A 26420-nucleotide genomic window follows, 5' to 3' on the forward strand; every position below is an offset into this window, starting at 1 on the left:
CAGCAGAAGAATCCTATTGCCCCTGTTTAATAGTCTAGCAGATCCTGTCCCTGCCACCTGAAGAACTACCCTATTTACTGTGCCATGAGATGATAAATGGCATGCCATGGCACCTTTCTTCTTGCGCATCCACATTCCAAAACTGTGGATAATTTCTAGATGGAAATTTTAGCAAAGTGCTTCTCCAATTTATGAAGAAAGTTGCCAGAAAGTTGTACTGGTGCATAGTACCAGCAAGTGTGCGTAAAATTTATAAGAAAAAAAGGGTTTCTTCAAGTTCAGTAGCGCGTTTCTTTTGATGGGCTGCTTTCAGTACATGTCAGTGAAACGCGTCCGCAGCAATTTCTGGTAAGAAACGTGATGGAGCAGGTATTTTGATTAGCCTTGTCAGGCAGTTTTAGGCTGTGTGTGCCTTTAACCTTTTGCCCCCTTGCAGCCAAATTGGACCTTTTTCTTTAGCTGAACCGAATTAGACTTTTGGTGTCATGCACATTGACATACTGGCATGTTTGCAGTCAATCCATCCATGAAACTTTCGGCGACGTAGCCAATTCGAAAGAGTTACCAAAAAGGCTTTGTCTGATGGTAGCTTGAATAAAGAAGAAACGCACGCGTGAACGAGAAGCGAGAGGGAGGCGCATACATGTGTGCCTCGCATGGCATAAAAGGGGGAGGAGAGTAGGAGCAGGAGACGAATGATGGCGCCGTCACCTCCAGCTCAATCCCTCCCTTCAATCCAACTCCACCGCCACAAAAATCCTATCCAATCTCCACCAAACAGCCCACGAGATTTCATCATCTCCTGCTAAAAATTGCGTCTTTTCTGGCTAAAGACCCCCCTTATACTGAGTTAAAAATCCCCCCTTTGCTGTCCATTTCGGCGCTCCAATTAATTTTTGGGTTTTTTTTTATCCAAGCCATTACAATTCTACAAGTTTAGAGAAGTGCCATTACAATTCAGGTATTAGGAAACATGCCATTGCAATTTGTGGTCTCCCAGGTCTATAACATTTTCTACGTACGCTAGCGGCTGGGACCCACCGTCAGATACGAATACGGGCCGAGCCGGCCACGCCGTTAACTCCTCCCCGATAAGACTAGGGCCTCTCTCTTTTATCCACTGCTCACTTCTCCCTCTCCTTTCCCCACCGACACCCAACCCTAGCGCCGCCGCCGCCATCGTCGGAGCACCGGCCAGCGCCCAGAGCACCGCGCGCCCGTCCCTGCGGAGGTCCCGCCGCCGCCACGGCTAGCTGCGGATTTGCGGCTGCAGCTTCGACCAGAGGAGATGCAAGAACCTTGAAGCATCTGCGCCGTAGTGTTCCAGTGGAGATGGAGGACTGCGGGAACAGGTAATTTCTGCGTGTCCCTGTTAATTCAGTGTGAGCATGTAGTGTAGTTGACTTGTGATTGTATATTTACGCTTGCATTTGGGTTTCGATTTGATTCTTGGTAGGGACTGTTTGTTCGTGCTAGAGGTTAAAGTCCAAGGTTTTGCTTTCAAGGACTCTGATGGTAGAGAATCATACCGCAAAGGCTGTGTGATTAAGTGGGATGTGGAGTATTTGTCGCTAACGCTTGAAATGTTGCTCTCAAGTATTTCTGATGAATTAAAACTGCACTCTAACCAGTTAACGGATAAACTCTAAGGTTGAACGGATTGAAGCATGGAGATGAAATCGAATGACATTGCTTGCTATTGCTGTGTACTAGATGACTGACCAATGTTTCCCGAACATAGGACCCTGGACTGCTTTGCTTGCACATTTTGTATTATCTATGTACCATTTCTTGGTATATCATGGTCACGGTAATTTCAGATTCATTCTTCTTGCCTTCACTAACTTTTGTATCTTTCTTATGATTACTTGCTTGAGTGAATGAAAGATGCTGATGCTTTCGTTTGTACATAAATGCCTTCGAGGCCTAAATTAAGAAGTACCTGAAAGTTCAGGTATGATATGTACTGTGCTTGTTCTCATTGCATTGTCCTTGTTCTGCTGTCTGCGTGTTTCCCTTTCAATATGGATCGATCAGAAAACATTGATCACTCTTGTGTTTTACTTCTGAAAATTTTTAAGCTATATGTTTTTGCCTTTTTGTCACACTGCTCTCTGAGTTGCTTATCCTTCTCCACAGTATATTTTTGTGCTGATTTATCTGCAACTGAGCTCTCATGAATCGTAGGCACGACATCTTTCATTGCATCAGATATCTTTATTCTACTGCCTCCTCTCCATTCTTTTCTGATTACAGGCTTACAGAATCTGCACAAAGGTTTTCCAGCTTTCGTGAAGAATACAACGTGACCAGACCAGGCACCACAGATTACCATTACATTCAGATAGGCAATCAAAGGATGATTTGGGTTTACCTTGATTTCTGCCTGTTCAGCTAGGAATGGAATGAATTTCTCTTCGTTGTGGTGACTGTCACATCCCTTATTCCCTGTCGGTGTTTGGAAGCTCCGTATTCCAATTTCAAGATTCTGTGTGACAAGTACAGTAACGGTCGACGTAAATGCCGGTGCCATCATTGATTGGTTTTATCTCCACTTGGGATCAGAATTTTATTTGGGCAGACAGATTGGTGTGATGAGCTTATCGGAATTTCAATCTCGAGCAGTATAATCTGTGCAGGGCAGACAAAATGGCACTACAAGATCACAGCTACGAGGACAGGTCAACTTCTGTCCAAGATCACTGAAGCAATGACTCATTGGTGCCCAGTACAAAGATACCACTTTGAGATGCATTATTGTACAAATTTGCAATCTTAATATATAGGTCATTCAACTGTGCTAGTGTTGATATTCTGATTTCTGAAATGCCAATTAGTTTTTGCTTGTTGGAGTGACAGTAAAAAAGGAATGATTTTTGCACTGCAGTGAACTGAGCTCTCAAGCACCGTATCCATGCCTCTTTTCATTGCATCAAGTAGCTTTATTCTATCATCTACCCATTTTCATTTAAATGATTACTGAATCTGCAATAAGATTCTTTCAGCTTTCAGAAAGAAGAATACACAAATTAAACATGCAAAACGACACCAATTGGCGTTTCATTCAGACAATGAAACGGCATGAGAAAAAGGAGAGCTTTTGCCCTACTTTATTTCTGATCATTGAGCTACAAATCTGACGAATTGATCTTTTTCAGGGGTGACTTTCACATCCTTTGTTCCTTGTTGGTCTTGGAAGCTCGTTGTTCCCTCTTCTAGATAACATTGGTGTTACTCTCAGTGACAAGTAAACCACTGGTCAGAGAAATTCGTCGGGCCGACATCACTCTGTTCTATGCTTTTAGCACCACTTGAAATCAGAATCTTGTTTGGGCAGACAGATTGGTAGTCTGACCTTATCGGAACTTCTGCCCTGGGCTATATAATTTGCTCCGGCCAGGCAAATGCCACTGCAAGATCATCATCATGACAAGTCAACTTTCGTTATGGAATCTGAACATTGAGGCAACTGGCCATTAGTGCAAAGTGCATTCAGATTTCATGGGCTCAAAGTGTTGCACTGCAAAGTTTCATTCCTGAAGGTGGGGTTATAGAAAAATTGACACTTTTTTGCATTGCAGTGACGGTTAGTTGTATAAAAGCGGGGTCCTTTTTGCACTTTGGCGACGGTTATATTCTCAAGTTGAAAGACTACCACCCTCCACTTGTTAAACGATGCATATTCCAATTCCACAGCCACAGAAAACCCTGCATATTTCTGCACCTCTACTTTTTCTCCCAGTATATATACATATATACATCTTTCTCTCTACCTCCCAAGTCAGAACAACACAAAAATTTGAGTCAAGCTGACCGTCTGCACACCTCAAACTGTTCTGCATATCTTCAGCTCCTTTGCAGTTGCAGGTAAATAAAGTGGCACATCTCCATATGCACTTCTGCACCTAGTTCCATGTTCTTCTTGCATTATCCCTATTGTTTCCTTTTTATTCAGACAGAATTCCTGGTGAAACTCTCTTAACTGGCATGGTTTCCGAATTGTGCACAGCACACGCAGAAGAACTGATTTTTTTTTGTTCACTTCTGTTGCTTCTTTGCAGGGCACGTTCTCGAGGGAGAAGCAGGTGAGGTGATGGCTGCGCCGATGGCGTCGGACAGCGGGTTGAGGCGGCTGTTCGAGAAGCCGCTGCCGGAGAACCCGACGCTGCTGGAGGCGCTGTCGGCGTGGAACCGCCACACCCACCCCAACAAGCCCATCGATCCGTCCTCTTTCACCGAGATCTTCGGCGAGCTCCACTTCCAAGAGAAGCAGCCGGAGCGGGCCGCCGCGCCGCCGGCGCCGGCGTCGTGGCTCGACATCGCCGCCGCCGCCGAGGCCGAGAAGAGCAAGGACGACTCGTCGCTGGACGCGCTCCTGAGGCCCAAGCCCGCGGCGAGCGCCATGGCCACCGGCGTGAAGCGGAGCGCGAGCTTCTGCCTGAAGAAGAGCTCGGCGTCGCTGCTGCTCTGCACCGAGGGGCTCGGCTCCGAGAGCACCGTGGACGCCGACGACATGTTCAAGGACGGCGACGCCGAGGCCGAGGCCGCCGCGCTCGAGGGCACGGGAACGGGCGGCGGAGACGGTGACGCCGCCGCCGGCGACGCGGAGGCGATGAAGGGGGAGGAGGTGGAGGAGAGGCAGCCGAAGACGTTCCCCCCGCCGATACGGTCGATCGGGCGCGGCGGGAAGCCGTACGTGTGCTTCCGGTCGTTCCGGGAGGACGGCCGGTTCGTGCTGCTGGAGGTGGTGATCCCCGGGAAGGAGCTCCTGCAGGCCACGCGCGAGGGCGGCCGGCTCAGGCTGCAGTTCGCCAACGCCGCCGCCGCGGCCGGTGCGGGCATCGATGAGGCGATGCACGGGGAAGACGACGACCACCACCAAGCAGCCAAGAGCGCATGCATAGACGACGACGACGAGAGCTAAGTGATGTCGTTGATGTCCTTGGCATTCTTGCAAGATATATATATACGATTAGCATGTCACGCCATGGTGTCGTGCTTATGGGAAGTATGTCAGCTACCTAAGGCTTGTTCAAGCGTTTTAAGAAAGTGGTGATGAATTCAGTCAGAAATATAATTCAGATTATAGCCACTCAGCACGACATGTATCATCAATACATCATCTTGATTTCTTCAGTAGTTTGCATGACTCACAAAATCACTTGTGAGTCATACATCATCTTGAAGTGCTCAACAAGAAGCAGTCGAGCATCTTCACACATACATAATCTTGAAGTTCTCCTGGGTAATCGGTTAGGACGGCAGCTCCATAAAATTAACTAACACTGATCCATCCCTAGAATACATGTTATGTTTAATCTAATACTCCTTAGGGTACAGAACCGCCAATTAAAACATGATCTCCATTTCAGCATGGGGACTCGTACCGGTGACTAATTTTTATTTGGCGGTATGTGATGTGCTTTTGTTGATAGTGAGACGCACCATTTGATAGGTGGAGGGGTTGAGCATCTACCTGTATTTTGTTTATAATTAAAAAAACATATTTAGAAAATTTAAGTTACTAAAAATATTTTGTATCAAGTTTTCGCATCTCCTTTCCCCAACGGCCATCGCTGCATCCGGCAATGAGCAACCTGCAAAACCCGTAGCGGCCCAACCCCCTCTCAGCTCTCCAGTCAGGCGCGGGCCCACTTTAGTTCAAGGGTATTCGGTTGAGTACCTATTGTTTTTGGTAAAAGAATTTATATGTGCAGTATATCCCATGCATGTGATTCAAAAAATCGAAAATAAAACAATATATAAGCTTGTTTTCAGCCCAAAATAATATACAAGCTTGTTTTCAAAAAATTTATACGCGCCATCACTAGCCGCGTCCGCTCGGGAAACCTTGGCCTACACGACGCCGTCAAGCTGTTCGATGAATTGCTACACCACGCTAGGCCCGCCTCGGTGATCGCCCTCAACCAGATCCTCACCTTCGTCTCTCGCGCCCAGGGCGGGGGCTCCTCCTCCTTGGAGCTCGTCCTCTCCCTCTTCAACCGGATGGCCCGTGCTTGCTCCAACAAGGTAGCTCCCGACCTGTACACCTACAACATCCTCAGCAACTACTTCTGCAGCATGGGATGCCTCGAACTTGGTTTCGCCGCCTTTGGCCTCGTCCTTAAGACAGGCTGGCGGGTGGATGCCATAGTCATCAATCAGCTTCTCAAAGGTCTCTCTAATAGAAAGTGCGTGTCTGAGGCCATGGACATATTGCTTCCACGAATGCCTGAGCTTGGCTGCACACCGGATGAAGTTTCATACAACATAATTCTAAAGGGCTTATGCGATGAAAAGAGAGTTGAGGAGGCGCTTCAGCTGCTTTTTCATAAAATGGATGACCGAGGGATTTCGCCGACTGTTGTGACCTACAACACAGTCATTGATGGCCTGTGCAAAGTGCAAGCAGTTGACAGGGCCGAGGGTGTCCTTCAGCAGATGATTCATAAAGGTGTCAAGCCAAACAATCGCACATATAACAGTCTGATCCATGGATATTGCTCTTCAGGACAAGGGAAAGAGGTGGTTCGAATGCTCAAAGAATTGTCCGCACATGGTCATCAGCCAGATGTTGTCACTTGTAATTTGCTGCTGGACTATCATTGCAAGAATGGAAGATGCACAGAGTCTAGAAAGATTTTTGATTCTATGATTTAAAAGGGCATAAAACCTGATGTAACTGCATATAATACTCTGCTTCATGGGTATGCTACCAAAGGACCACTTTCTGATATGCATCGCCTCTTGGATTTAATGGCAGGAAATGGTATTTCACCTAACCATCATACCTTTACCATAATTCTATGTGCGTATGCTAAAGGTGGTATGATAGATGAGGCAATGCATATATTTCACCAAATGAGGCAGCAAGGGTTGAGTCCTGATGTAGTCACCTATGCAGCAATAGATGCACTTTGCAAGTTAGGAAAAGTGGACGAGGCTATGCTTAAGTTCAATCAGATGATCAATGAAGGGGTGACTCCTAATATCGTTGTTTTTAGCTCACTAGTTTATGGACTGTGCACTGTTGGCAAATGGGAGAAGGCTGAGGAATTATTTTCTGAAATGCTCAATCAAGGGATCCATCCCAATGCCATGATCTTCAACACTATAATGTGTAACCTTTGCCGAGAAGGACGGGTCATGAAAGCCCAGAGTCTCGTTGACTTGATGGTGCGTGTAGGTGTGAAACTTGATGTTATCTCGTATAATTCATTAATTGTTGGCTACTCCTTAGCTGGTAGGATGAAGGAAGCTATGAAGTTACTTGATGATATGGTCCGAGGTGGCTTGAAACCAGATGCCTGTTCTTATAATATTTTGCTTCATGGCTATTGTAGAGCTGGCAGGATAGATGATGCAGTTAGACTATTCAGAGAAATGTTAAGAAATGAAGTTAAGCCTGGAATTGTCACTTATAACATTGTACTTCATGGTTTATTTCAGTCTGGAAAGTTTTCTGAAGCAAAAGAACTCTACCTCAATATGACCAAGAGTGGAATGCAGTTGGACATTTACACATACAACATAATTCTAAATGGTCTTTGCAAAAATAATTGTGTTGATGAGGCATTTAGAATATTTCAGAGTCTATGTTTTAAGGATTTTCAACTCGACATCATTACGTTCAACATTATGATTAATGTTTTGCTCAAAAGTGGCAGAAAGGAAGATGTTATGGATATGTTCACTGCTATCTCTGCCAAAGGTTTAGGTCCAGATGTTGTGACCTATCGCTTAATGATACAAAATCTCATTAAAGAAGGGTTGCTAGAAGAGTCTGACAATCTGTTTTCAGCAATGGAAAAGAGTGGATGCATTCCAGACTCATTTATGCTAAATTCTCTTGTTAGGAGGCTTTTGCATAGAGGTGATATAATGAGGGCTGGGGCTTACCTCTCCAAAATTGATGAGATGAACTTCTCACTTGAGGCAGCCACTACTTCCTTGCTAATATCAGTTTTCTCGAGGGAGGAATATCAGCACCATGCAAAGTCCCTGCCTGAAAAGTATCATTTTCTCAAGGAGATCAAGAAATGAGTTTTGTGTTACATGTATCAAATTGTCAGCAGTGCTGATACATCTAAATGGGACATGTTAATTTGGTGAAGTGATTATTCATGTCTCATGCTCCAATTTACTTGCTTTGTTTTGTCGTCACATTTTTTTTCTCTAGGAAATTCCGTTGTGCTGGTGCAGTTAAGTGTTTTATCTCCTGGTAAAATTACATTTTGTGCAGTCCAAGTTAGCTTTATAGCAGAATTTGCTTTCAAATTAACTGGTAGCACTTAAGTCTCTGCATTTTGTTGATTATTTGTGAAGATACCTGCACTCATGGTGATAAAATATATGATCTGGAGTCTGGACCTCTTGATCCTTGAGGCGATTCCTATAATTTAAGCCTGTGTATTTCCTCACTGTTAGCAGTGTAAAAGGTTTTGATATGTTTTCCCCTCATACAAGCTCCAACAACAAGCCCTTGATTTTTATGTGCTTCTGATTGATGTGCTACAAGATGTCCCCTGATGATTGTTTTCCTATCATAGCATCCACGTTGTGACCTTGGTTGGATTGTTGGTAATGAGTGCAACTCATAGAAGCTGGGAACGTGGAACATGGCCACATTCCTCGTTCCATGTTCCTCGTTCCGAAGCGGGAACGGGAACGTTCCGGGAACAATTTAGTGTAAAAATCCTTCATAAGCGTTGTTCCTCGTTCCGGGAACGTTCCGGTTCCGGGAACGGTTCCGGGAACATGGCTACTAGGGTGCAACACTGCAACAGTGCATAAGACATATCTTTGCAGTTATTTGGAAATGATTAGAACTTTTCTCTGTCTCCCCTCTACAGTCAGCACACTTCTAATTGTTTTGCTTTCTTTGTGCTGTAACATTTTTCACTCATAAATGCAATATTTGTGCAAGGTTTCTGTATACATCAACTGCCCACCACAAGAGGGACGATGTATAGCGAGGAGGATAATTCCATGCAAGATGACTGGTCAAAATCCTCTTTGTCAATATAATCTCCCCCATTTTAAATGCTTGGGCATTATTCCTTTAAAAAATTTATGGAAATTGCAGGGAAGAGAATTTACTTAGAAATTATTTTACTATGTTGACTAAGTATAAATAATGTTGGGCTTTCGGTCTTTACCAAAGTCAAGCAATATTTCACCAAATGCTCACTACACCTTGAACATGATGACATGGAAATCACAAATTCTGCATCATTTATGCCACCCTGGTCTCGTTTTGGTTTTAATACCTTCTTACGTGTGTTTTTTAGGTATTCAAACTGCTTTGAAAGATGCCAGCAATTTTAATGCCCCAATACCAGTATCCAGTGAGGATTTGATTTCACTGTAGATGCAAGCAGCACAGGCATGTGATGAGAAAGTAATGTTAAAAAGAACAGAGGCTGCATGGAGGATTCTTCATTTCTTGTAACATTTGCCTCAAATTACGCAGGTTCACCAGTCTTTGTACACTATTACCATGGGTAAGTATTGATTACGTTACCCCGCAATCATATTCTGATACAATTCAAATTCGTATCAACTTTGGCAAATCTGCATATTGTCCTTAGTTCTGATGTATCACAGCAGGGTTCTGGTTTGCTGAACATAGTGAAATTCTGTGTTCGCTGCCTCCAAATTGCTGCAGTATACTAGTTGATATTTCTTTTGTTGCCCATGCTGAAGCTGTCCTGAATCATGATTCCTGAAGCTGGCATACTTGTCCTAATTCTCCATTTTCAGACTAATTCCACAACTGAACATCTGAAATGATTCAGTTCAGAGTGTTGCAGCGCCAACCACTGTCCTACCCATGCTACTTATTTGGGTTCAGATACTTAACCAACCAATGTGCATTTCCGACACAACGCATTTTTTGTGATAATGTGTTGAACCACTATCGTTTCGCAAGCTTTTCCTATATTGTCAGAATCCTATTCATGGGGAAAGTTTCCTGCTTGGTCATGAATAGTTTCATGACCTTAACTCTATGCATGATTATGTTGTCCATTCCAACTTTGAGTCATCATGAATCACTTGAGATCAAATGTATGCTGCCATACAAGTACAAAAAATATTTTGCCCAACAAGCTGAAATTGGCCTGAATCGGGCATACTTGTGCGGTGCTCCATTCTCTTTCAGTCTGCACAGCTCTCTCTAGAAAGCTTGTGGAAGAATGCATCAGACCAAGATTCCAAGCCTTTGCACCAGTGGTACATATAAATGGACGTCATTATCTGAATGTCACCACACAAAATGCGCAACAGAAAGAACACCTCAAGTCCCAATTTCTGAAGGAACAATCACTGGTGAGCATCCTACTACTTCAACTTTCCCTGCGTTTGATTTCATCAACACATTGATGCTGTTGCAAAATGAATGATCCTCTTGAACATTCTCTGACTGTACTGCAGGGAGGAAAGACGGATGGAAGGGAAGAGAGTTGCAGCTGCTACTCTGGGCTGCATGCTCGTCATGCTGTCCATGTCCAGCCAGCCGCAGGTGGCCGGATTCACAGGGTTCTGTGAGTGCTTCGGCAGCTGCTACCCTGGCTGCAGGGAGGGCAACCCAGCGTGGCTCTGCACAATCAAGTGTGTAGTCCTGCGCCGTCAACTTACACAAGGTGCCCGTCGCCGCGTTCGGTGCTGGCGACTGCTCCAAGATCTGCCTCTCCTCCATCTGCAGCGTGGCCGAGAGAGGTGACGGCAAAAGGCGCTTGTTGTTACACAGCAATCTTGCTTTGATCAATTTTGTGTTCGCCTATAAATTTTTCATTTTTTTGTGTCCTTGCATTTGGATTTGCCAGGGACAACTGATGCCGGTGCTGCAGCAGCTTGCGTTGATGATTGCACCGTGAACTGGAGCTTGTACAAGAACAAGCACACTTGACAGTGACAGGTGATGACTCCTGAGTTGCCAGTGAATAATGAGGCATGAATTGACTGTTCACAATTATGAGCGATAATAATACAAGTAGATCATGCTACATTTCTCAAACTTGTAATTTCAGCGAGACCCGTTTTCAGTCCACAAACTTTCAGAATTACGGACTCTATGTTTGTTGGTGCATTTTGGTAATAGGAATGTAATGTTAGCTCTAGGTTCCTGGACATACTTAATGGTCATGGCTACCTGACGTCCCGACCCCAAGTATTTATTACAAAAGAACCCCTGGTGACAGCCGGGAGCGCCGAGCCCTATATCCATCCGAAGCGTGGCCTCAGGATCCCAGCCCTCCCGTAGCCAGTCACACACAGGGCGGTCGTTCAAGCCGAGGGAGCATGGCGAACAGCGGCGCACGCGCTTCAGCTCGAGCAGCAGGCCATGGCAGGATGGTCGGTACCACGCCTTCTCCCGTGACGTTATGCAACAGCACGTCCGTGAGACCGTGAAGATGATCACATCCTCGTCCAGGTAAATCTCTGCTTTCGCCGCTTGTGCAGTTTGTTTCTGACGGAAGGGTATGGCACTTCTGAAAGATTGGCTTTGATCTAGCCCTCTCAACTTCTATGTAGCTCGACTGCATTTCTTAAGTTTTTCATGGGTAAGTTGCATTACATTACCTCCATTCATATCAACTTTGACAAATCTGCCTACTGTTCTGAATTCTGATGAATCACTTTCCAAATGAATCGACAACTGAATATATGACATTATTCAGTTCAGAGTGTTGCAGCCAACAGCTGCCCTACCCTCCCAACCTGTTTATGGGTCAAGAGACTTAACCAACCAATGTGCATTTCCAACAAAAGCATGGTTCTGATAATGTTTTGAAGCAGTGTCACGCAAGCTTTTCCTGGATTGACAATCAGGTTCCCTGCTTGGCCCAAAAACTTCTAAAAGGTACCAAGTAGTTGTTATTTCTTTTGCTCCACAAGCTTAAACTGTTCTGAATCTGACATACTTAATGTGGTATTCTTCCATGTCTGTAGAAATAGAGACAAGTCACAATTCATGTGTTAGTGACACTGCACATTGTATTTCTCTTTCAGGCAGCGTTGAAAAGCTTCTGCCACAATGTATCAGAACTTCAGAAGAAGAATCTTTGGCGAGCATCTCGTATCTGCAACTGTCCATGATTTTTTTGGCGATTAACTGTCCATGAATTTGATTCCACCTCTTTTTGAAAAAGAATGATTCCACGTCCTGTGGCACGAAGAGAAGACAAGGATGGAATGGAAGAGAGTGGCAGCCCCTGCTCTGTACCGCATTCTTTTTTTAAAACTACTCTGTACCGCTAACACTAATATCATCTGCATGAAACACGCCGTTTTCCTTCAGACCTGAACGGTCTTCTACCCTCTGCTCAGCTATACACTAACCTCGACATGTACCCAAAAAAAAAACGGCAGGGTGTTGCAGCTTCCTGCAAACTGATACCCACTATCCAAAAATGTATCTGGCATCCTAGCTGACTGGTATGTGTGCCATCGCCCAGGATGACTTTGAAGCTTGCTTTGCCATGAGCAGCTGCTGAATTTACCTTACCACCTCCCTTCTTCAGACTTCAGAGAGCACTCGGTAGTCATTATCAACCAGGTGTTCAGTGTTATAGTGCTATCAAGGGAAACATTCTGATCCATCTTCGTACGCCTCTTCAAGATGATGGTGTAGAGAAGCTCATTCCAGGTGTCTGGGACACCTGGCGGGCTACCAGTGGCTGCAATCCTGGATGGAGCCAAAATTTCATCCAATGTAAGAAATAGTGGGCTAAGATATTTAGCGGAACCTCTTCTAAAAAGCTAAAAGAGCTATAACGAAAGCTAAATCATTTAGCAGAATAATAAAATAATCAATAATTACATATAAATTTAGAAAAATCATTGGTCTAACACTCTAAAAATAGACTGAACACATCTCTTAACTGTCTAACTATGCCTCTGCTGCTTTGTCTATGATCCGCCCTAGTTATATTGATTCTTTATTTTTTTTGAATAAATCTTTAGCGGACATTTATTACCACTAAATCCTATAAAATCCCCTTTAGCGGACTTAGCGGACAAATGTTGTATAGCGAAGCGGTAGATCTCCTAAAAAACTAATAGCGGGCTATTTTGTACGTTGATTGCATCCAAACCAGTTTCCTGTCATGAATTCAACGGGATGGAGCCAAGTTTGCGTCCAAACCGGAGCATGCCAAGGCACTGTTGCATGTTAGCTTTTGTTTACCAGCAGCGACATCATACGCAAGGCACGAGCATGATGCTTCTGCTAGTCTCTTTTACCAGCAGAGCAGAGTATAGAAACCATGATAGAGGGAGGAGGAGGAGGCGATGCTTTTCTTGCTTGTGGCCGGAAATCCAAAACAACAATCGCGCGCTAATAAGCTTCCTGGCGCGCGACGAACACTGGCGAAGCAACCGTCCACCTGTCCGTGCCCACCCACGTGACAAGCTGAGGTATTGATTTACTTTTTTTTCTTTCTATTTTTCCTCTACGTGTTTCGTAACGGCAACAACTACCATTCTTTTTTCCTCTACATAATAGACCTCAGCCACGTATACTCTATAATTCGAACTGCCTAGTATTCACTTCACTTTTTCTTTTTTCAATCTTTTTTGTTTACTTTCTTTATATTTTTGTTTTAAACATATTCTTTTGACAAATATTTCGTTCAAAATATGCCAAAAAGTTATCTCGATAAGTTGTATCACGAACTTATGTATCAAAGTTGCGTGAGAAGTTTGGTAAAAAATATGTTCAAAGTTAGGAGGCTGAAAATAGTTATGCGTAAAATTTATACGCATCGTGTTAAGAAATTATTCTACAAAAAGTTAGTTAGAAAAAGTTATGCGTAAAAGTTACAAGTATAGTAAAAGTTGTGCTGCAAAATTATCATTTAAAGTTATGCTGAAAAAAATATCATCTAATAGTTATCTAAAAAATTTATAGTAATATTTTTTTAAAAGTAGAAAATTATGGAAAAGAAAAATTTTCCTAAAAAGGAAAATCAGCCGCCGTCTAATCATCGTTCAGACCGTTATATCTACATTTATGAGCGCTGGCACCCCTCCTGACTCCGCGCTTGGGAACGGTGGACTGCGGAACCCAAAAAGGAAATGGAATGACACGGAATCCGAAAATAGAAATTTTTGAGCCTGTCGGAAATCGTTTGCTAGTTGGCCTCCTGGCGCGCGCGCGCTAACTAGCTATATCCGCTTGTGGCCGGCGAGCCGGAAGAGGGTTTAATTTTCCAACCGGTCCGATCAAACCGGCGGGTCCAGTACCGGTATACCGGACCGGTTTGGCCGGAAATCAGTGGAAACTGGTCAAATTCAAATTCAAAATCGAATATTCAACTGGTTCCGACCGGTTTGCCGGCCGGTTTGACCGGTTTATCGGTCGGTTTGACTAGTAACCGGTCAAATTCATTTTTTTTTTCTTTTTTGGTTTAAATTCAAATGCCCGCAAAGTATACTAAATAAATATTTGTATAACATATTTTAGCCTAAATGAACCCTCCAACCCTCTTTTGTACTACTTTTACATTGTATTTGTATACTTTTATATGCACGTTTTTTTGTTTAACTTCAAATCCCCGCAAACTATACTAAATGAACGAATTTTTGAGAAAATTTGACACCATTAGATTCGTCGCACCTTGAAGTATTTTTAGGATTTTTTTGAGAATTTTTCATTTTTTGAATTTAAATTTAAATTTTGAATTTGGGCCGGTTTGGTACCGGCCCAAACCGGAACCGGGCCAGACTGGTTTGACCGGTAACCGGTCAAATCGGACCGGTTCGCACCGATTTGGTGAACCCTGGCCGGAAGACGGCGGAAATAAGTGCGGCGCCATGAAATTTGCGTCCATGAAATGGGCGTGGTCACGGCTGCAACAAGTTCCGCTTGGACTCGATCAACGCTTGATTGCGCGCAGGAAGTCTGTCGGCGCTGCTGGGGACTGTTTTGGCCTGGCAACTGGGCCTCCGGCCTTTCCATTTAATCATGTAATTAAGGAAAATACTTGATTAATTTCCGGGACCTTTACGTCATCAACACGTGTGTCGCACGTCACATGGACGCATGCTGTCTTGATGATACAAGTAGTTTGCAAGCTACGTGAACTTACGTATATACTATTTTGGGTATGTGTATGTGTATGTGTATTTAGCTCAAATAAAGCTGCTTAGTTGGAACGTATGTAACGTCCCGGATTTTTCCGGAATATTATAAATTCAAAAAATGTGAATTTCAAAAAAATTTCGTGACAATGCTGTAAATATCCATCTAAGTAAGATTTGTGCCCTTCCAAAATTCTTAGTAAATTAAATCTTTGTTTTTAATTAAGGATATTAATTGTTAGTGTGGGAATACTTGGAGTTAATCGGATTTTATTTGGCTCTACCTTGTTTAATTTGATTTCGATTTGGATTTATTTTATTATGTGAATTTGTGTGGAAATTAAATCGAGGTGTGCCCCTCAATTTAATTTCATCTTCTAACACTTGTGTGGGATTTAATTTGAACAAGCCATTTAAATTAAATCCAAACCCTAACTTTGACCCGCTAACCTACCCCGTTGTGACCCGTCGTCAAACCCAAGACCACCTAAACCCAACAGCAGTCAAACCCAGCTCAGCCCAGGAACCAAACTCACGCCGGCCTGCTAACCAAGCCCGGCCTGCTCCACCACCTACGCCAGCCCAACCCGCCAGCCTGCAACCGGCCCGACTCCTCATGCCCTGGCCTGTTCACGCACGTGGCCCAGCTCGACTGCGCGGACGAGCGGACCAGCCGCGACGCCCAGCCTGTCTCCCTGCCATCCCGGGCCCGCCTATCAGGGGGACTATTCCTCTTTCTTCCCCGTCGCGAACGAGGCACCTCTGCTCTGCTTTTTCCCTTTTGACCGCACGTGCCCTCTACGCTTCTGCCGCCGGTGCCGCCTGCTGCTCGCGTCACCTGCCAGCACAGCTCCGCGACAGCGCGCGGAGGAGGCCGCCGCGCAGCTTTCCCCGCTCGCTTTTGACCGCCGCGCGCGCGAGCCCTGGCGGCGAGCGCCGTGATGCCGCCGTGTGTCCATGCAGCAACTCACATCCTATCCGAGCCATCGGCGTCCAGGCCTCGACGCGCCCTCGGACCCTAGCCGCTCCGCCTATAAAACCCCGCGGCCGCCGCAAACCCTAGAGCACAGAGCTCTTTTCCCCAATCCGCCGCCGCTAGCCACAAGAACAAAGGAAGGAGGAGAGGGGGAAGGGAAAAAGGAGGAGGAGGAAGGAGAGGGGAGGAGCAGTCGAAGCACCGCCACCGGAGGACGCTGACGCCGACGTCTGCACTGAGCCGGCGCTCCCGATCGACCACGCCAACGACGCGGCTCGGCACGGCACCGCGCCGACTCGTCGCTGCCACGCCTCGCCACAGCCTTGCCATCGTCTTCCTCGCCATACACCGGTAGGCCGCCACCGTTCCGCCGCACCCCACCTCTCCTGTGTCTGCTTTACCTTGTTTCGCCCTTAATCCACGCGTAGCGAGAAGAGGGGGTTCCCTCCACGCTCACCCGGCGCTCATCGCCGCCGCCGAGCCTTTTGGCCGTCGGCGTGCCCATCCATCGCGCCGTGGCCGCGAACCCCACGCACACACCCACACGAGCCGGCTCAAGCCCCGACCTTGCCTCGCCGCGCCGAGCGTTCTCAAGCCACCCGAGCATGCCTAGCCGCTGCCGCTGTCGCGTCGTGGGCACGCCCATGCCGCGACGTCGTAGACTCGTCGCTGGGGCATACCCCTTCGTACTCCGAGTGCGCACCTCGGCCCGCACGCGCACACCCCGGGAGCGCGCACACGTGAAACCCGGCGTCCGTGTTCCGCCACACCACAGCCTTGGCCGTGCCCAGCGCTGGTGCGCGCGGCACGCCATGGCCTCGCCATGGCCGTGTGCGACGCGTACGCGCCCAAGGCTCGGCCTTTTTCTCGCTTTGAAGCCAATCGGACCGACGCCGTCGCGACACGACCAAGTCGTGGTCTAGCGACCGTGGGCACACATGCCAGCCACAACGGCGAGCCGTGCCAAGCCTGGGGACCTCGCCTAGTCACCCTCACCGCTGCCTTTGCCCTGCTCTGCTCCATTGCGGATTCGGCTACCCGAATCCTCGCGCGCGGGCACGAGTAGAGCCAAGCCTGAGCCCCGAACCGCCTCGACCTGCTTCGTCCCCGCATCGCCACTACCATGCCGCCGTTGAAGCTCCGCCGCGACACGACCTCGCCACCGGAGGCCTGACAGCGCCGCCCCGCTGCGTCAAGAACCAAGGGAGAGAGCTGGGTAGAAGAGAAGGAGGGGGAGTGCAAAGAGAAGCTGCGCCACGTGCACCTCCATCCGGGACCGGAGCCAGACCACCGCCGGCGAGTGTCGCCATCCCGCCATCGCCGGACCTGTCAAGGAGGGGAAGAGGACCAGGGCTCCGCCCAGAAGCTAGGTGCGCTGCCAGGAAGCCCGTCGCCGCCCGGAGGAGGAGCCTCGACGAGCCAACACAGCCGCTGCCGGCATGCCTCGCCGCTCCGCTGCCTCGACCCGCCGCCGCTCAGACCTGCGGCACGCAGCCACGCAGACCCCGGCTGCACCGGATCCGGCCCCGCCGCATCGGATCCCGCCAGGACGCCAACACCCGGGTCCCGCCTGTCAGGCACAGTGGGCGCGCCGGCGCCCTCGGGCCCAAGTCCCAGAGAGTGTGAGAGAGAAGTGAGGAAGTGGGAGAGGGGAAGTGTCTCGGGCCGCCTTTGGCCCATCAAGCCTTGAACCCAAGCTGGCCCTCTTCGCGAGCCGAGCCGCGCACCCGAGAACTAGCTCGCAAGCCGAGCCGACCCGCCTATGTGAGCCGAGCCGAGTTGGGCTCCCAAGCCTAACCTTGTTGGGCTGCCTATTCACTTCCGGCCCAACGAGCCTTAAACCCTTTTTATTTTTCTGATTAACCCTGACATGCGGGCTCCACTTGTAAGTCTCTAGTGAGAGGCTGACTGATGGGACCCACTGACCTGCGGACCCCACTGACCCAGTTGACCAGTCAACAGCCAACGTTGACTTGGTCAACGCTGACGTCAATAGGGCCCACTGCTGACGTCAGCATAGCTGACCCCCGGGTGATGTCATGCTAACGTCATCATGCTGATGTGGCACGCTCTGGTGCTTCCATGTGTCACCTCGGTGTTTTTTCTTTTTCGATAATTATTTATTAATTCTAGAAAATATTTTGATCTTAGAAAAATCATAGTAATTCAACCGGAGCTTCGAAAAATATGAAACCAGTTTCATAATTCTTCTAAAATCATGATCCACGCGTTAGAATAAGTTGGATATCTTTCGAGCCTGTTTTGTGCATTCTTGCACTTTGGCCCTTGTATTTACATGTAGTTACGACTAGGTCCTTGACGAGAAGGAGTTGACCGACGTCCCGGACGACCAAAAGATCTAGAAGGACCACCCCGACACCCAGAGGACCCAGAAGGACGCACCGGACAACCAAAAGACATCAGAGACCAAGGAAGACCACGAAGACCTATCAGGTTCACGCCCTTAGAGATTGAACACCTAATAGGCATTGCTTGCTAGATACGCTACGCTCCCAAATTGAGTGTGATGAGATGAGCTTGCATGGCCTTTTATTTACCGTAATCCTTGATTCCCATACTTAGACATGAATTGTTGTATGCTATTGCTACTATGAGTGAGATTTGGGGTATGAGAATATATGATGTGATAGTCCTTGCTTGTTGGGAGTTGCCTCCACATATACGGGAGTTGGTGATTAGGTTACAACGGGGGCGAGCGGACCCTTTTCTCTGATCTCCGGATCGAGAGCCGGGGATTGTGTGTTGGGCACGATCCTGTGAGCACCTGTGATGGGTGACGAGCACCTGTGGCGGGTGCCAGACTGTTCCGGTGGGAACTTTAGAAGAGGAGTAGTTGAGGAGGCGATACTTTTGATGGGTATCGATTGCAGACCGTGTTGACGGAATGCTACTGTGGACAAAGACGCTCGCCTCGGTTGGATGAAGGACTTGACTTTGTGGCCCTAGTGACGAAACTATATCAAACATGCACACCACTTATCCTTTATGAGGGGGGGGGGCAGCCCGAGCTAGCTATGCGCGACATCATACCTGTAGGAGGATAGTGTGTCAGTGTCAGGGGGGAGAGGGCAGGACCCTATCGCCCCCGATCGCAGGATCCATGGAGATTTCATTCTAGATTGCTTCACAGCCCTGGGCGACCTTCTGTGGGAGGACGCGCTCCAAACCGGGAGCAGGATAGTGCCGTAGCCGTTAGTTTCGTTGACTGGTACCTCGGAGAAAGTCGGGTCGCTCCCGGCTAGATTCGTGGCGAGTGGGTACGGGTGTACAACTCCTGCAGGGTGAAAACTATACGTATAGCCGCGTACTCGGTCATGTACAACTCTGGATCTAGCCCCACAAATATAGTTAGATCCACATATACTTTTCTACCTCCCTCTAGTCCATTTTTTCTGCTCGGATAGCATCTGAGGTGCGAAGAGAGGGAGTTTCCGCACCGACTCAAGGTTGAGATAGTTGTAGAGGAAGATAGGAGACTAGGAGTTCGGGATGCCAGAGCTGCTCATGTTGAAAGGTGATTTGGATGACTTATATATATATATATATATATATATATATATATATATATATATATATATATATATATATATATATATATTGCTTGCATTAGGAAAACATAGCCTATCCTTGGCATTATCTTTATACCGTTTGCATCCACCATAAAGCTTGTATATGGATGGTGACGTGAACCTATCCCGTTCTTGGGGATAACCTGATAGATGTAGGGTCCGAGTGAAGGAATTGTCAAGATGACAAAGGAAGAAGATGTTAGGGATGGCCCAAGCTACACTCCGAGCTGCCTGTGGAGAGGATTCGTGAAGATGAAGTTTGCTCAGAAGACTAGATATCACTTTCGCTTTATGTTTGATTTCTTTTAGTCCAAGGGACTTGTGCTCTGAGATTCGTAGTATAATCCTTTGGATCATGTAATAAATAAATCCATGTGTTGTTGTAAATGTGAGTTATCTCTGTGATATTCGATTGAAATAAGATCTGTATGTGATAGCTACTGATCCAGGGACTATTACGACGATACAGAGAGTCGGGTCCGCCTCTCGGCAAACCGGTCTGTTTCAACGTACATCCAACCAAATGTTTGCGAGCATAAACAAGACAACGAACTTATTTATTTTCTTTTCTTTATTTTGGAAGAATGGTGATTATCTAGGCAAGCCTGCACGTTTTCATGCACGAGGCCTCTCATCAGCGAGATATAGCTAATGAATGGTATACATGTGAGCATTTATGCCTTTGTTTATTTCTTTTGCTTTTTTTAATCTTTACATTGATCAACACGTAACTCATATAGCGGACTACGTGAGCCAATCAATTTGTCATTTAATTAATGAACCAAGAGAGTATTTCCTTTGGTATATTCGTCCTATCTTCAGAGTAGTCGGCCGAGGACGTCTATTCATCGCGCGCGAGTAGGATCGCGCGTGGCGCACACGTACGACGGAGGAGGTGGAGGAAGGCTCCGGCGTCTCCGGCGGCGGAGGAGGCGGAGGAAGGCTCTGGTGGCGGAGGCGTCGGAGGAAGGCTCCGGCGGGGGAGGAGGCGCAGGAAGACGGACGCAGCGGTGGAGGAGGAGGCGGACGTGGAGGCGGCGGAGACAGCGGCAGAGGGAGTGGAGGAAGGCGGAGGCGGCGGTGGGAGACGAAGGAAGGTGAGGCGGCGGAGGCGGCGGCCGGGAAGACGAGCGACGGCAGGGGCGAGGTGTTCTGCGATGCGTCGCCCCTCACTCGCTCGCGCGAGGAATAGACCCCACCTAGTCGGCCGGCCGGCAACGCAGACCGTATTTACATGTAAAGTATATATAAATATACTTCCCTCTATATTACTTTTGCATATGGCCGGGTACTCGAGCCGGGCGGACCGTATCCATAGCTTTATATCATTTTTATTTATATGCATTTTGATTTTGGATAAAATCTAGCCATTAGCATATTTTATTTGATAAGGTATAAATATTTTCCATATTTTGGAATAAGCTAAAATTGGAGTCAACATATGTATCTTATAATATTAACTTTTATTATGATTAAAAGAGTAGTAATCTAAATACATTTTAGTCTAGGATTTCAGTCTCTCCCGATTTTACTCGACAAATTCTAATTTTATATGGTTTCGAACCCTTTAGCTCAATATACGATTTGGTCTCCAATTTCGTGACAATCTTTTAATCCACGTGGATCCACCACCATCATAGGTCCACAAGATGGGTGAAAGTCGATAACGGATTAAAACAGTCCTCTATTTAGAAACAGGGTCAAGATTTATGATAAAATTTATCATGTGGTAGTACACTATGAGATATAGTCCACGCAACATTGATTCTAACATCTCTAACAACTCTGACATTCTAAGCTTGCTACTTCTGTCGATACAGCCTCCCTACTTGATTTGCCCTCCAAGTCTTAGCATGCTACATACAATGACTTGTCTATACGCATCTCTACATTCTCTAAGCTATATTTAACTATATTATTATATTATTATTGACGATCAAAATTGGCACAAGTCAAGATTTGCTGGACAAAATGGGCGAACCGATCAGACCGGTCGTGTAAACCGGTCAGACCGGTCAAGGTAACTTTGCCAAATTGTCAATTAGACTTTACCATTGTGTAGATCTCGTCGAGACGATCAAAATGCATATATAGAACGTCCAATTTGGACTCCATATAAGGAAGTTATGTCTCCCAGAAGACCTGCACTTCGGTCTGACCGGTCAGACCGGTCCAGGGCGGTCAGACCGGTTCGGAGACCAGTCAGACCGGTCCGAAACGCCCAATCCGACTTAGGAATTGTATTTTGACACGAGATTTGTTAGGGTTTCGACTCCTAAAGGGTACATACCACCCCACCCTATAAATATGAAGGGTTACGGCCGATTGAGGGTATCCAATCGCATCTATCAAACACATTTTATCTTTTTACCTTTTCTTCCAACCCTATGTGCTGTTCGTCTCTCGTCTCCATGGCGTGAGGGGGCGCCCTAGCTGGCCTGCCGAGCCTAGGGCAAACCAAAGTGTGCTTGCCCTGACGAGGTCCCTCCCGGGCGAGCGTTCGTGGGATCTTCGTCGGGCTCCCCGGCGAAACCGGTCTGACCGGATCTCGCGGAGGCGCTGCAAGGAGCGTCGTTGCGTGCTGCACGTTCGAGTGCGATCGTGTGTTGGCCCCGAATCGGCGTCAACATACTTTTTGGCGACTCCGCTGAGGAACGAGAATCAGGCTATCATGGCCGACTTGTCAAACCCTAGCATTAATCCAACATCATCAAAAGAACTACTTGAAGAGTATTGGCGAGAATACGAAAGAGCAGTCGAAGGTCTACTTTTGTCTTGTTTTCGTACAACAGAGCATGGAGTCGTTAAGATAAAGAAGTTGCAGGCACCATCTACCATCGATGTATTAATGGAGATGCAATCTTCAGGTACTTTATCTGACGTTCTATCTGGTTTTGTCAAGCATTTGATTGATAAGGAAGATAGTTCAATTGCAATTCTTGTTATTCAAAAGTCGGCCATTGAAAAGCCGACTAGTAATCCTTGCAAAACTTTGCCTAATGTTGCTAGTCAAGATACAATTCGGCCGTCCCAAGCCGAAATTGTCAAACCAAATTCTCCAAGCAAGAGCACAGAAACTAAGTCTAGTACTTCTACGCTCGGGGGGCAACAAAACAAAGGCAAAGGTGCCGGTTGCACCGCAATCGATCTGACCGGTTGTCTGACCAGTCTAACCGCCTCTCCTAGGGTTTTGCAAATAAACCAAAACCTAAGATGGTTAAACCCAAACATTCCGATACTGGTGTTTGGAAAACTGTCAAAGCTAAAGGTCATAACAAGCATAAAAAAACAAAGCTGAAGCCCATTGGCGAGTTTCCGGCTAAACCTCAAAACACAGAGATGCTAAAGATGCTAATCGGCCTAATAAATCCAAATAACCAAGATCATCTCCAAAACGCCAGTTCCATGATAGAAGTCGGCAATGGAATAATTTTCCTACTTTATTAATTCTGTTTTCCTCACATGAATTGCTCATGCCTACGCCATGTGGACCTTATTTTTACTTGCCTTATTCTTATTCATCATGGTCTTATGATTCTTGGATGCCGGCCTCTCATAGTTATTTTGGCCAAAATCATGTTACTTATAGAGATCCAGTAATTAATGAATCATCGCTTGGAAGTGATGACCGTTTTCATCAAAGAGATCGGTCTATGCAAAAAAATAAGCATAAGGTGATCAAACAAGTTTATCGTGTCAAAAGAGATGGTAGATTAAATAAAAATCCAGATTTGACACAAGAGATAGAAAAGCCGACTACTGAAAAAAATATCGGCTACTCCTGTTGATCAAATTGTCCCTAATAGAAATCTTGCTTCAAGTGATATAGCTGAACAAGAGACACGTTCGGCTGGGGGGCAAGATCAAAAGAAAAGTGCTGGATCTACAAAGACCGGTCTGGCCGGTCATGAAATCGGTCTGACCGGTCCATCCGGGGATTTTGAGAACAGCCCCAAAATTACGACGAGGAAGAAACCAAGCTTTGAAGAGCTTTTACATAAATATCAAAGGATAGCCGCGGAGAAGAAAATTGATCAGCTAGAAGGGAATCAAAGAAGGAGTTATTCATCATCACGAGCAAAGAGAAATCAGCATAATTGGGGGTCATCACATTGGTCTTCATCATTTTTATTCCGTCAATGCATATGTGAAAGAGCATCTAGGCCCCTAGTGGGTTTTGGTGTATTGATTGACAATACGATTAAAGGACTAACTTGTTTGCATGAGATTATGAGTAGGTATTTAATTTGTGGAATGATATAGCTCATGTATTGCAAGCAAATGTGTATGTCCCATTGACATTCATTATATGTGACAAGCTAGAATGAGAAAGAAAAATGGAAGAGCAAGGTATTCATGTGTAGTATAAAGGCTCTAATATTGTGTTGAAGCTTGTTAGTTTATGTGGGACTCAAAGTGGCAAGCAAAAGTTGTAAAAGAAAATAGAGTAAGGTATTCATGGTTGATATAAAGGCTCTAATATGCGAAGGCTTGTTTTGGATGTATATGACAAGCAAAACAAGAAAAGGAAAATGTGAGCAAGTGTTCATGATTGACATGAAGGCTCAAATATCTATTAAAGGCTTATTCGACTTATGATAGAATTCGTATGACAAGTAAAGGTTATAAGAATGAGACACAAGTTGCATAGTCTCAAATTGGAAAGACTTGTCGTATGAGATGAATATTATTGTACAAGAGAAGCAAGCAAGAGAAAAGTGAATGAGACATGAGTTGATGTGCATATATTATCTCAAATTGGAAGGCTTGTATATAAGATTGAATTGAGAATTCAAATTGACAACGAAGATTTCATGCATGACACAAATCAATATGAGTTCAAGATGGACGGCTAGGATAAAGGTAGAGGACCGAGAGGCGTGTTTCAAGAGGCTACGCAAGCGACGGCTTGGGGGGAGCAAGGAAACCGATACGGGTCAAAATACCGGAGATCCTAGAGTCATAAAGAGCTCTATGTTGAAGAGTGTCATTATTTGGAAAATGGGAGTGACTTGTGAATCAAAGATGGATTCCATTCTTATATGAAGGAAGATTCAAAGTCACTAGCTCAAGCAGGCATGCTCACTGAAATTAAGGATGATGACAACCTCAAGATATTGATTGAAGAAGTTCGGCTTGATCAAGACATGAAATCTTAAGTGTTGTGTATGTTATTTTATGTGGACTTGAGTATAGGATGCCGTACTATCAAGAGAGATGCAACATCAGTGGTTTGACATTACCAAAAGTGCTCATAGCTATCCTATGTGAGAAAAATCAGAGAGAAACACTTGGGAGCAGAAAACCTACTTGGACCGGTCTGACCGGTCCAGACGACCGGTCAGACCGATCGGGATCCAACGGCTAGTTATTTTGAGCTGACCGGTCTGGGGGACCGGTCTGAGTCTGACAAAGCAACGGCTAGTTTTTGAAAGAGGGGTATTTATACCCCACACCCTCACCCATTCGTGGGTGCTGATGCCATTACATTCCAGAGCCATCTCTGAGCCGTGAGAGCACTTGAGAAGTCCTCCCCAACCTCTCTTTGTGAGATTTGAGTGATTAGAGTTGAATCCTTTAAGTTGGGTTGAGTGAAACTTTTGCTAAGAGAGCATTTGAGCAGTGAGAGCATAAGCCCTAGCTTGAGCACTTGTGGTTGCGTCGCCAACTTGATTGAAGCATCTGTTACTCTTGGAGGAGAAGCCTCCTAGACGGCTGGGCGTCGCCGGCTAGCTCCCAAGCTTGTGGTGAGCAGCGGCAAGTTTGTTGCAGCAGCAAAGGTGTGCCACAAGGGCACATGGTCAAATAGTGGAAAGGAGGAGATAGCTTGACCTTGTGGTCACGATAAGCTTCCTCAACGGAGACTAGGATTCACACGTGGTGAACGTGGTGAATCCGAACTTCGGTGAAACAAATCTCTGTGTCTCCTTGCATTATCTTTATTTAGTTTGCCTCACACTTTGTACTCTAGCTTTATTTGTGCTTCCGATTCGATCTACTTGGTTTTGTTGTTTCTGTGTGTGCAGGGTTAAGAAATACATTTGTAAGCACCTAAAGAAGCACAACACCAAGTTGCATTTGTGCTAGAGCTCGTAAAGGGGAGGATTAACACTTTTGTGCAGGTTCTGCGTAGTACCAGTCTAACCGGTATGCTCAACCGGTCTGACCGGTCAGAGTGTTTGAATCCTGTTTCTAAGCCTAGTACCGGTTTGACCGGTCTGCTAGACCGGTCTGACCGGTTGGTTGCTAACAATTGTGTTAAGTGCTTTAATCTGCAGGATTAATATTAAACGACTATTCACACCCCCTCTAGGCGACATCACGCGATTAAGGTCCTTTCAATTGGTATCAAAGCTACGGTCTCCGGATTGAAGCTTAACCGCTTGGAGAATCGCGATGTCGACACCACATGAGGTACCGTTTGAGCTACTTCGTTGTGATGGCTCAAACTATCCTTCTTGGTCTGCTCATGTACTTAATATTCTGAGGACCATGGGTCCTTCCTTTGAGCGTGTTGTCAAGGCAAGTGTCCTTCCCAAGGACGTTAATGATTTGTCCAAATTGTCAACCGAGGAAAAGGAATGCTTGTCTTGCAACCATCGTATCACTAACCTTTTGTTTGAGTATATGGACAAAGAACTTTCAGATTCCATACAAGAGGAGAAGTTATTGAGAAAGACACGAAGTGAAGCTCATCTTCTTTGGAAGTTCTTAGAGAAGATATATGAAGATGAGAGTGAAAATAAAGATCAAGAAGACGAAGAGGTAGA

The 26420-nt window shown here is 46.0% G+C and overlaps 2 protein-coding genes, 1 long non-coding RNA gene and 1 pseudogene across 12 annotated transcripts; all 4 read left to right on the forward strand.

The window, feature by feature from the left end:
• The first annotated feature begins 1111 nt into the window (after positions 1 to 1111).
• Positions 1112 to 5136, forward strand: LOC120643598 (protein FANTASTIC FOUR 3-like). 8 transcript variants are annotated; one of them, XM_039920007.1, is made up of 4 exons: positions 1112 to 1352; positions 2257 to 2681; positions 3159 to 3542; positions 4062 to 5136. In XM_039920007.1, exon 4 carries the CDS (start codon positions 4094 to 4096, stop codon positions 4922 to 4924), a length of 831 nt encoding a protein of 276 aa, XP_039775941.1. In that variant the 5' UTR covers positions 1112 to 1352; positions 2257 to 2681; positions 3159 to 3542; positions 4062 to 4093; the 3' UTR covers positions 4925 to 5136. The 8 variants fall into 8 exon arrangements, with proteins under 8 accessions (XP_039775941.1, XP_039775940.1, XP_039775937.1 ...); XM_039920005.1 differs by having other exon boundaries at positions 1122 to 1352; positions 3159 to 3867; XM_039920006.1 differs by having other exon boundaries at positions 2257 to 3542.
• A 237-nt stretch (positions 5137 to 5373) lies between these two features.
• On the forward strand, positions 5374 to 8120 carry LOC120646519 (annotated as a pseudogene).
• Positions 6962 to 12318, forward strand: LOC120643599. Of its 3 annotated transcripts, XM_039920009.1 has the most exons (7): positions 6962 to 8201; positions 8326 to 8385; positions 8927 to 8995; positions 9473 to 9503; positions 10163 to 10329; positions 10435 to 10719; positions 10827 to 11120. In XM_039920009.1, exons 1-6 carry the CDS (start codon positions 8124 to 8126, stop codon positions 10546 to 10548), a joined length of 519 nt encoding a protein of 172 aa, XP_039775943.1. In that variant the 5' UTR covers positions 6962 to 8123; the 3' UTR covers positions 10549 to 10719; positions 10827 to 11120. The 3 variants fall into 3 exon arrangements, 2 of the variants coding, with proteins under 2 accessions (XP_039775943.1, XP_039775944.1); XM_039920010.1 differs by having other exon boundaries at positions 6962 to 8385; XR_005663062.1 differs by lacking the exons at positions 6962 to 8201; positions 8326 to 8385 and adding an exon at positions 12013 to 12318 and having other exon boundaries at positions 8392 to 9002; positions 9291 to 10329; positions 10827 to 11863.
• A 3522-nt stretch (positions 12319 to 15840) lies between these two features.
• Positions 15841 to 18721, forward strand: LOC120643601. The gene is made up of 2 exons (XR_005663063.1): positions 15841 to 16411; positions 18373 to 18721. It is a non-coding gene; the product is annotated as an uncharacterized LOC120643601 (long non-coding RNA).
• Positions 18722 to 26420: the final 7699 nt, after the last annotated feature.

The sequence above is a fragment of the Panicum virgatum genome, chromosome 8K (genome assembly GCF_016808335.1).
Source record: "Panicum virgatum strain AP13 chromosome 8K, P.virgatum_v5, whole genome shotgun sequence".
NCBI classification, from domain to species: domain Eukaryota; kingdom Viridiplantae; phylum Streptophyta; class Magnoliopsida; order Poales; family Poaceae; genus Panicum; species Panicum virgatum.

Bases quoted from the DNA above. Each gene is read 5' to 3' on its own strand.
- LOC120643598 (XM_039920006.1), top strand. From the start codon at position 4,094: ATGGCTGCGCCGATGGCGTCGGACAGCGGGTTGAGGCGGCTGTTCGAG.
- LOC120643599 (XM_039920009.1), top strand. From the start codon at position 8,124: ATGTCTCATGCTCCAATTTACTTGCTTTGTTTTGTCGTCACATTTTTT. The intron at 8,386-8,926 runs GCGATTCCTATA...TATTTGTGCAAG, and splicing joins TGGACCTCTTGATCCTTGAG to GTTTCTGTATACATCAACTG. The intron at 10,330-10,434 runs GTGAGCATCCTA...ACTGTACTGCAG, and splicing joins TTCTGAAGGAACAATCACTG to GGAGGAAAGACGGATGGAAG.